Genomic DNA, 10,922 nt, shown 5'->3' with positions numbered 1-10,922 from the left:
AACAACCAGTTTCAAAGTCACAGAGGATTTTGGTGTTAAATGCTGTTTGTGAATGTGTTGTTGGTATTCTCTATCTCAGACCTGGATCACAGGCATGTTTTCAAATCTGCTATTTTCAGTTGGGGTTTACACCATCAGATACAGCACCTAATAGAGGTCGCCCCAACATTATAGCCTGACTAATATTGGATTTCGGTGTCCGATATTGATGTTTGAACATTTGAATAGCTCTGTAAACAATATATCAGTAGATATTTATTTTAACACCAAGCCTCTGCTTCGACTATTGGAAACTATTTTCTGACAGTTTAAAGAACAGAGGATTAATAACATAAAGAAAATAGTTATCAAACTGTTGTTTACCCCAGCCATATTCTTAACTACACCAAACATATCTTTGGCATTTCTTTACTGCAACATATTGGTCGACATTTCCTGTACTCATGTACACAACTCATGTATCTGTGATAAGCGCATATGTCAGGTGTCTGTCAGTCTGGCTCTGAGATCCACGTCATTTATGTGGCACTTCTGCCCTTTTGGGATTAATAAAATGATTATATGAACAGAAAATGTCAGTTGATTCATGTGGTGTTAATTAAAGCTCAGTCCCGTCTGCTTTTAGATACATGTTTTTGTATCTCACACACTACCAAACTGGCTTGCAAAACAAATATTGAGGATTGTATGCAAATATCACTTGACTTGACTCTACCCTGTGTTTAGCAGGAGCTAGAACCAGACAGAGGAGGCAAGTTATACATTGACCTGTCTTATTTGTAGAACTGTTAGTGAGGCAACAACCATTCATTTCATATTTGGGCCACATTGCAGGCTTATTACAAACGCGTTCACTGATGAGGGGTTGCACACATGAAATTCTTTCCTTTTGGCTCGCTATAATGTTATGTTGTACTTTGCCTTGATCTGGGCCTGGCAGTCCAACAGAGTGACAAAGTGGCGTCCTCTGATTAGCTGAGAAACGTCTCAAGTTCGTGCTGACTCTTGTGACCCTCTGAAGTGGGAAGACTAATGTGCTGACTGGAGTAGAGTGGTCTCATCTGTACTGTGAATGCAGCCACACTCACTGAGGGAGTGGCTGTTGTTTGTTAGCTTCATGTTTTTAAAGCCAACTTCAACCCCTCACCCACTGTACTCTTAACAATGGGTTTTTTTGTGATGATTTGATGCAAAAAGGAACTGGATTTTGCAGATGAATTATAACTCCTTCAACTCTTATGAGTAGTTTTGAGTGTCAGATTACAGGACTGAACACTTTTGCAATTGCTTTTGTGCCCTTATTTTCAGATTTTCCACGAGAGGGACATGTGTTTTCATTCAAGGCTGTAAAATCAGCACATGGTCACATGGTTGTATTGTTCAGTTTCTTAGAGCAGTTCAGGAGTTGCTTACTCACATTTCAGAGCCAGATGGATCCTGCAGTCAGACTTTATTATTCATCATTTACAAATTCAAAGTAATTTTCCTATACAAAGCATGCAGACTAGTGTCTGCTTATGGCAGCCGTTGTCTCTTCGGGGTCTTCTATTTCAACCCGTTCTTCCAGTTTTACCTTCATGAGAGAGAGAGACGGGCAGACTGGGAATTGCATGGACATTTGTGTATGAGCCGGGACAAACAAATGAGATGCAAAGAGCAGGCAGTGGTTACAGTATCAAAGGCTTTTAGTGCTATGGATACGGTGTGACTTCATAATGGATTTGGCTTTTCTGGGAGTTGGATTTTGTATCAACACTTGAGTTTTGCATACATTTGAATGATATAAGGCATTGCACACATCTAACGCTGCTTGAGGGTTAGATGTCATCCCTCTGGTCCTGTTTTACCTTAAACCTGTATCCAAGTTTGCGTGACAACAGAGTTCCCACAGCCTAAAAGCTCTGAAAAAGATCTTCTACTTGAATTTGTTTTGTAGGCCTGGGAGCGTTTTGAAGAAGATGGGAAACTACAATTGAACGCTTAAAAAAAAAAATGCATTCTGAAGATCATATTTTTTTTTTGAAAATCTGAGAAAAAGCAAGACTGACCTGGAGAAATCGTTAACTAATGGAAGGAATGAGTCAGCCAGTGCCTGGTCACACTGCAGTGTATTTGCTTTGAAATCAGCCTCTTGCTGCCAGCTAACCAGCAAGCCGTTTAAGCCTCAGAGGGATTAAGCAATGCAGCCAACTTTTAGGAGCAACAGCGTACAGTTCAGGTCAAACAGAGCTGATAGTCCCGCAGATTCTTTGGTGAGTTTGTGTGCAGCCTGATTAAAAAACACATAGCCCTGTAAATTAAAGCATCCTATATATGTGTCCGCTTTAAGGTACAACTTATCGCAATCTAATACAATAGCTCTTCCATAAATTCTACATTTTTATGAAGTTTACAATATTCGATTTTAGTTGACATTGTCGGAAAAGTGTAAATTCGAAACATGTTTTGTATTGAGGTCATAGTTAAAGGAGCTGTACTCAACATTCAGAGCATTAACAAAGCCGCAAACTACTATTTGCTATGTAAAGAAATAGTGGAGCATCCAAGTCACTCCCCCTCTCTGTGTGTTGTAATCTGAACTTCTTTGTTTTGATAGCCGGTCTGGGCTGCACACGCACAAGTGCATGCGAGTGCCTTATGCGTTGGTATCAGACGGCAAAGAGCCAGCACAAAACTTATTTGATGAGCTTGCAACAGTCTGTGAGATCCGCGTGGAGGCAATTCCTGCTCACTTTTTTCAGTATTTTGAGTACAGCTCCTTTAAATGTGGTGTTGTACTGGACGGCATTATATCAAGGAGTGTTACAGATTTTTTTTTTTTGTCAGAATATTAGAAAACACCTCTCCATACAGTATAATGCAGCCCAGTTACAGCACAATCACGTCGTCCTGAAACATATAAAACATACTGTATAATTTAATTAAGACCTCTATGACAATTTCAATACAAACTGAATATTCACTGAGTGTATATTTGCATATAGTGAAATGTTACCAAGGCTGCAATTATTATTTTCATTACTGATTTATCGCTTGGGCTATAAAATGTCAGAAAATGCAGGAAAATGCTTGTGATAAATTACCAGGTCCAATTTCAACAATCCAAATCAATTCAATTCAATTTTATTTATAGTGCCAAATCATAACAAAAGTTATCTCAGGACACTTTACCAACTAGGTAAAGACCACACTCTATGATAAACATAGACCCAACGATTCCCCCGTAGAGTACGGTGGCGTTGAAAACCTTCCCTATTACAGGCAGGAACGTCAGACAGACCCAGCTCTGCGGAGGACGCACATCTGTCTTGACCTGTCAAATCACTGTGTATTTAGATTACTATCACAAAGAAAAGCTTACATGCTTAAATACAAATGCAAATGTTTGACATTTTGAATTGGAAAAATGACTGAAACGATGAAATTATTTGCTTACTAATCAATTAATCAAACTGGTATTTCCTCTCTAAAGGAAAGCTCTGTTTGCATTTAAACACATCTATTAAGAGTGCTTTGGAGACATACATTGTAATGCTAATTCAAATGTCAAGTTATGGAAAACTCAGGACGTAGAGTGGGTCAGCCACTAATCAGAAGCTCGGCTGTTTGATTCTTGGCTCCTACAGGTCAAAATGAACATGTACAATTCTTGTCTAGTAAGCAGGAGGTAATATACAGAATCATGAGACATGACCATCTGTGTATGAATGATTAGGTGAAATGCTGATGAGCTGACGACACCTTACACGGCAGCCTCTGCCATCAGTGTATGATGTGGGTGAATGTGGCATGTAGTGTAAAAGCACCTTCAGTGGTCCAAAGATTAGAAAGGTGCTATGTTAGTTCAGAATTATATACAGTATGCACATACGTTTATATACACTGGCATTTGTGGAATCTCTCACACACTTGAGGTGTATGGGCCTGGTTGTTTCACATGACTGTGAGCTTTGTAGTGTATCTAAAGTCAACTCTTCCACTGAGTGAATTTGAATATCAGTGTTTGACTTGCTGTGTTAAATGCTCCTCCTCATCCTGTTACTGTGCTGTCCTGACATCCTGCTGCCAGACATACTCTGTTGACAACAAATTAATGCGACTTGACATTAGATGTGTTTGTCAAGTAACTTGATAACCTAATCCTCCCCTTCCTGTCTTTCTCCCTTTGCAGGTGTACTGGGTTTTCTTGGGCTGTATCTTCTGTTTGGATATGGAGCCTCACTGCTCTGCAACTTGATTGGCTTTGCCTACCCAGCATATTTCTCGTATGTACTGCATGAAGTTCATTTCAAAACAACACATTTAGAAATGGAGCTTGGCGATATGGACAAACTCTTGTACTCCAGGGTCCCGCCATCGACACACTGAGCATTAAGATAGGGCCCTGTAGTAATACTAGTAGTAACTACATTAAGTCAGTGCAAAAAGCCATATACTGTTTTGCATTTAGAGGGTAATAAAGTCAAATCATTTAAATCAAAACGTTTACTTCATGGACTCACTTTGATAGAAAACTCAGTGCAAACCAGCAGACAATTTGAGTTGGCTTAGCAGGAATAGGAGTAGCTGGTATATGTAATATACTGCTGCATAATTAATCGTGAGCTTGTTTTTGTCTTCCCACAGTTGAATAAACATGGTTGACTGCCATACTGGTGTTTAAATTGAGTGCTCAAGTTAGCCTTTAGGGCTTTCTGCCACAACTCTCTTAGGTTTAGGCCCCAAAAGACTAACTTCTCCTGTGTGTGTGTGTGTGTGTGAGCACACCCTACAGTGGCATCATGTGAGAAACGTTTCTAAATGTTGCGGCCGCAGTCCACTGAAGAATAGTAATATACAACAAAGCGGACAGGCAAAATGAAAATCAAATGTCTGGAGCAGAATCGAGCATGTAGTCCCCTCTGTGTACATTATATTTTGCTTCTAAGAGATGCACTGATTCAGGTGAAGAACGTTATTTTATGTCTCATTTTGATGCAAAGATGTGTGAATTAACAGTTCCCTCGCAGAGCAGATGAATTCTCGCGATAACACAAGATCACGTGAGACTCGAAAATCACACAGATATCCGTCCATCCATACAAGTAATACGTTTGTGTTCAGAGCAAGTGTAGTTAGTAGGTTAATGTAGATGCTGCAATAGCATCAGTTTTATCAGAACCGGAGAGTTTTGAGTTACTGAAAGAAGAGAGCGTCACTGAAGACTTTAATAGACTCATCCAATCAGGTATGTTTTTAAGGCGCCTGCCCTTTCCCAAACAGTTTCCAATGATGGATTTTCAGACAGCTCTTTGTTACAATCCATCGGACGAGTCGGGTTAGGGATGTATCACAATGTGAAAGTGAAAGCAGTGCTCTTTTACTTCTTGGAGATGTGCTGTAAATACGAAACAGTCTTATTTTGATGCAAAGATTTGTACATTTGCAGGAATGTAGCACAACGTGTTATTAAAAGCAGTGGTCTGTTTATTTAAATGTGAAAGTGCAATACAAATATTATGTTTTCCCTAAAAGCAATCAATCATGAAAATCATGATCTCAATATTGATCAAAATTAGTTTAGCCCCTAAAATCTAATAACAAGGTTTGAATTTTACAGTCTCACAATACTCACACGGCCATTTGCACGTTGAAAGTTTTACTGGTCACTGTAATCACTCATCCGCTCCATACTGGCCATAAAATAGTGTCTTCCCACTGGTCTTTTTTTGGTCCACAATTCTGTCTTTGTGTTGCTTTTCCTCAACTGTAGCTCAGCAAAGAAAAACACTGTCTGCAACACAATAAATAGAGACTTTTGTACTAAAAGGACTATAACTTCGGAAAGAACCACTCAATTTGGCTAACCTTGATTACTGAAGCATTGCACAGAAAGAGGACTGGATTGATTCGCTTATCAGCAACGTTGGAGTTGTGCCAGGAAGGACTCACTTTACGGCCTGTACGGTCAGGAGGAATTATTACAGTGGCGAATAACCACTTCAGTATACATTTGGGCAGGGTGCAAAATCAATGTTTTTCCCCCAGCCAAAGTGAATGCTAGGCTAGTGAATGTTCATTTTACCAGACGCTCATTGTGTTTTTGGTTGATGAGGGAATCAAATCTACCAGCCACTTGCATATTTGACCAGCATTTAGCGAGTGAATGGTGTCGTTTCTGTTCCCTTCATATGTGCATGTTTCGTACTGAGATGAACTTAGTACGGTACTCACATGCTCGTAAATCTCAACCTGTCCATTGACGGCTGCTTAAGGAACCCTGTAGATTTAAAAAAAATTAGAAACAAACAGGACTGATGGATTTAAATAATGTGATTTAGTGAGTTGAATGTCTAAAACCCTAAAATGAAAAGTACATTTTCCTATTTCATACAATTTCAAAGGCCTTGTTTTGTGTGAAACTGCATTGATGATCTTTTAAATACATTACTGAAGTGCGTCTTATGTCATCCCCATACTTTACTACTAACACACTATACAGGGAACCAGCCTTTCTTCAAAACCTGGTTGGTCAGAAACTCTACAGGATCCCTTTAAACGCACCCAGGGTTTCAGACTTAGTTTGTGACTTTTAATCTAAATCATGGGTGTCAAAGTCAAGGCCCGGGGTCTAGATCCGGCCCGCAATTGAATGATCTTTCCCCCTGGATGATATTTGATTAGTATTAGAACCGGCCCGCGCGCCACACCAGCCGCCTGCTGGTGTTTTTCACGCACCAAAACTACATTACCCACAATGCACAAGTATTCTGACAGAGCCGTATAAAAATATTGGATTATTCATTTAATTATTAAATAAAATACGGTACACTGTGTTAGGTCTTGGTTCAACAGGTTATATGCAATCATTTTGATAAACATTGAACAAGTCCGGCCCTCGGCTTGTAGCAGATTAGTTTTTTTGGCCCTCTGATGTATTTGACTTTGACATCCCTGATCTAAATGAACTGTCGATGTTCTGACCTCATCAATGTTCTGACTCAAACCTGACCGCCTGTCCTTTCAGTATTAAAGCCATCGAAAGCAATGTGAAGGAGGACGACACACAGTGGCTGACCTACTGGGTTGTTTATGGACTCTTCAGCATTGTCGAGGCCTTCTCTGACATCTTCCTCTTCTGGTTCCCCTTTTACTATATTGGCAAGGTAGGCTGACCTTTTGTATTTGCAGGATGTTTCCTTTTTTTTTGTATGGATGATATTTGGTTCACTTTTTTTTTTACATCTAATTTATTCAGCTTTGTTTTGTTTCTGTTCTGCATTATCTTGCCAACTAAAGTGCTTTCACTGTAACCACAGACAGTCACAATGTGCAGACTCACATGAGAGTTGATGTCTTTTAGCGCCTTTACTGTGAAGCTCACCAACAGCACACTCTAGTGGACGGTTTTTGTAACGTCAAATTGAGGAAGAGCTTCAGACATCTGCTGAGTTCAGCCCTGTACCATTTTTTTTTTTTACCAGGTTTTGAGTATGTAGTGTGTTCACATAAAATAACATAAGAATAAATTGTGAATGATGGCGCCATAGTTTCAGAAATACATTGGCAGAACAGAGAAAAAGACAAGTATTGGAGCTTTGGCAAAGCATTTTGAAGGGGAAGTGTAATCAGCAGTGGAGTTCCAGAGTTGCAGTGTAATTGATGCCCAACTTCCCTGCACACATATTGTATTAAGTATATTGATTGTGAAATACGTTCCGGTGTACTAACTGAAAATACCATACACTATAAATAATAGTAGATACCAGTACGTACTGCACACAGTTTATATGTAGGATGTAATTGGGAAATAGCACTCCAAATCCCTGTGGAAGTCATTTCATGTCATTTGAACCTGGGTTTGAGCGATGAGTTTGCCATAATAAAAGTATAAGTTATGTTCTCGGACAAAGTGACCCCACATATCAGAAAGCCTGCCTTCACCTCACCATCTATTTTTTGTGCCTTATTAACACGATCATCACTGCTTTCCTTCTTCAAAAGTGTTGCAATGATCCTTGGAAAAAATTGGATTATGAACGTTATGTAACACAATATAATAGCCAACATGTTAGAAAAAATGTTACCTCTTCTCCTTTAATGCCGAAGGTTTAGCCAAATTTTAAAATCACATAGTTTAGATTTACAACTGACCATAAATCAATCTAGCAAGTATGTTTTCAATTAATCGATCAATCAGTCAGTCGATAAAATGTCAGAAAACTGTGACAAACAATGATCACAAATATCCTAAAACCCAAAGAATCGTCATCAAATTGTACGTTGTTGTTTTTTAGACTGACACTTTAAATCCCCAGTCAGTTTTATTATCACATAAGATAGTGAACCAGGTGTTGGTAACATTGATACCTAAGATGTGCCCTCTGCTCCCCTTCTCAGTGTCTGTTCCTGGTGTGGTGTATGGCTCCGGTGACGTGGAACGGCTCTGAAATTCTGTACAAGCGAGTGATCCGGCCATTTTTCTTGAAACACCAGGCCGCCATGGACAGTGTGGTCAGCGATCTGAGCGCTAAGGCTAAGAACATCACTGACACCGTAACAAAGGAGGGTGAGATACCCACAGTGTACATGCAAGTACAGCCACTTACTTTATGTAATGCGGCAAAATACAGCATCTCACAGCACACAGACTTCTCTATCACCTCTCACGGCCACACTCAAAAGTATATTTTCCTAAAGTCCTTTTTAACATTTCTGCATAATATAGTGTTTTTCCCCTTCTCTGTTTGTTCCATCAGCTGTTAACCGGGCCCTCAACCACGACAAGGACCAGTGAGGAACACGAGAAGGCTCTGTGTGTGTGTGTTTGTTTGTCAGTGCGGGTGGTTCAAAGAGTGACTGAATGAGTGACGGATGATGATGATGATCAACCTCTACGTCATGTGGTGAACTTTGTACATCCACGTCGGTTTACTGCCATCGGTACTGCTAAGACAATCGGGGAAACTGTGACTTTTTTTACGTGATCCTCTTTTCTTTGTTGTGTGAAAGAAATTCAATCATAGCAAAAATAATATTTGTGGGCCTTCAGGTTTCAGCAACACCAGCAGTGCTGTGAATAATATGACTAACTGAGCTATTTATGACAGGAGACGAGGGCTGACAACATTACGGTTATCAAAGCAGAGTGTTCTAACATTGTTAATCAGAACTGGACCTTTAACATGTCATTACTGTCATCTTGCTCTTGAAAGCCTCACTGTTGCGGTCTTTAAAGTCTGGTTGAGCTTTGGGGAAGCCGGTTCTTAATCTGTAATTTTATCTGGACAACTTCTGCCTTCTGATATGTCTTAATTTATCTGCTCGTGACGATGACATAATAAAACTGGAAACGTAATGAACTGAAGACGTGTCCGTGTGTCTGGCTTTAAACTCTCAGATTTCTTTATTTCTTCTGGTGCCGTCTCTCCGAGCAGTGTCATCCCCCCCTCAAAGTGGGAAATTGGATTTTATTTGGTCCAAATTACAACATTCACGCACTGGTGATTTCTGTAATTGTTTTTTTTTTTTGTAGCAGTGGCAAGTCAGGGAAATGTATTTCTGGATCCATAACCTATGTGGAGTTGGTTTGAATTCATCATGCAGCACCAGATATTTATTATTAATGAGTTTTATCTGCAGTATTTGTAAATGGTGCCCAAACGTCTCACGCTCTGGGGAAACGAGTTCCACTTACCCTTTTTCTAAAATATTATATATCCACTAAAAGAATAAAGACCTCAAATTAAACCATTTGTTTCATAAAACACATTTGCCATATTTACAGATGCAGCTGTAGATCATTTTTAATTCAATTCATGATTTCAAATCTGGAAAAGCAGATTATTCTTGTCATGATCTGTTCAGAGGGAAGAAACTATTGCCCTGAACAATCTCCCTCCCGTCCGTCACATCCACTTGATCTTTTGACCTGTCACCCTCAAACACATTTACTGGCATTCAGACAGCCTAACCACCCACACTTTAATTTCTCTTTGGCTCTGCATTCACGCTTGAGGGGTTCTGAAAGGCAGGCCCTTTGTGTCCGTGCACTGGATGTAATGCATGGGAAATGGTAGATGGAGCCGGTACGATGGCTACGCCGCCACGGGGAGAAGAAAGCGCCCGCCTGTAAACGGCTGCTGTGAAGTTTGGTCTGCTCTGTGTTTATTATGTATCCCCCTCAGCCACCGTCGGCCGACAGGTTATTGATTAAACAGAAATTGGACACAGGAACCAATTATTGCATTGTGTTGCTGTGTGGTTTGAGCCAATGTCGTGCATTGAGTGTGGGCCCTGTAAGTGTAGAAGAAGAGAAGAAGACAAAGGAGGGAATGGCTGAATGGATGAAACCATGTTTTATATGTACACAAACATTTTGCAGCTGGCTTTTCTGATTACAAGCGGCTTCTTTTTAAGGCGTGCTGCACCAACATGTCCCTAAGAATCGCTCTGTCGGTCGGTCCAGGCTGAAGATCTCAACTATTGCCATTTTTGTGCACACATTAATGGTCCCCAGTGGATGAATCACACTCTGCGGATCCCTTTGTTTTTTCCTCAAGTGGCACTGGTGGTTTTAGTGACATGCCTTGACAGCTTATGGATGGATTCCCATGAAGTTTGGTGCTGACGGTCGTGGTGCCCAGATGATGAACCCTAATGATGTTGCTGTTGTGTTAGTTCGCTAGCACATATACTAAAATTGGAACGATACAGAGAAGATTAGCATGGCCCTTGCGCAAGGATGACACCCAAATTCGTGAAGCGTTCCTTATTTTTAGGGGGGCGGCAGTAGCTCAGTCCATAGGTGACTGGGAACCGTAGGGTCGCTGGTTCAAGTCCTTGTGTGGACCATGTATAGAGCGTGGACTGGTGGCTGGAGAGGTGCCAGTTCATCTCCTGGGCACTGCTGAGGTGCTGTTGAGCAAGGCACCGAACCCCCA

The 10,922-nt window shown here is 40.5% G+C and overlaps 1 protein-coding gene across 1 annotated transcript in view; it reads left to right on the top strand.

The window, feature by feature from the left end:
• The window catches only part of LOC310954429 (receptor expression-enhancing protein 5), an 11,392-nt gene extending 2,046 nt beyond the window's left edge, over positions 1-9,346 (top strand). The window contains exons 3-6 of the mRNA XM_083923873.1: positions 4,172-4,265; positions 7,007-7,145; positions 8,380-8,548; positions 8,739-9,346. Coding sequence (XP_083779999.1) covers positions 4,172-4,265; positions 7,007-7,145; positions 8,380-8,548; positions 8,739-8,776 — 440 coding nt within the window. The 3' untranslated portion in view covers positions 8,777-9,346. The remainder of the gene's footprint in view (positions 1-4,171; positions 4,266-7,006; positions 7,146-8,379; positions 8,549-8,738) is intronic.
• The last annotated feature ends 1,576 nt before the right edge of the window (positions 9,347-10,922 follow it).

This window comes from Echiichthys vipera, assembly GCF_963691815.1.
Source record: "Echiichthys vipera genome assembly, chromosome: 12".
Taxonomy (NCBI): Eukaryota; Metazoa; Chordata; class Actinopteri; order Perciformes; family Trachinidae; genus Echiichthys; species Echiichthys vipera.
This window is presented reverse-complemented; position numbering and strand designations above follow the sequence as displayed.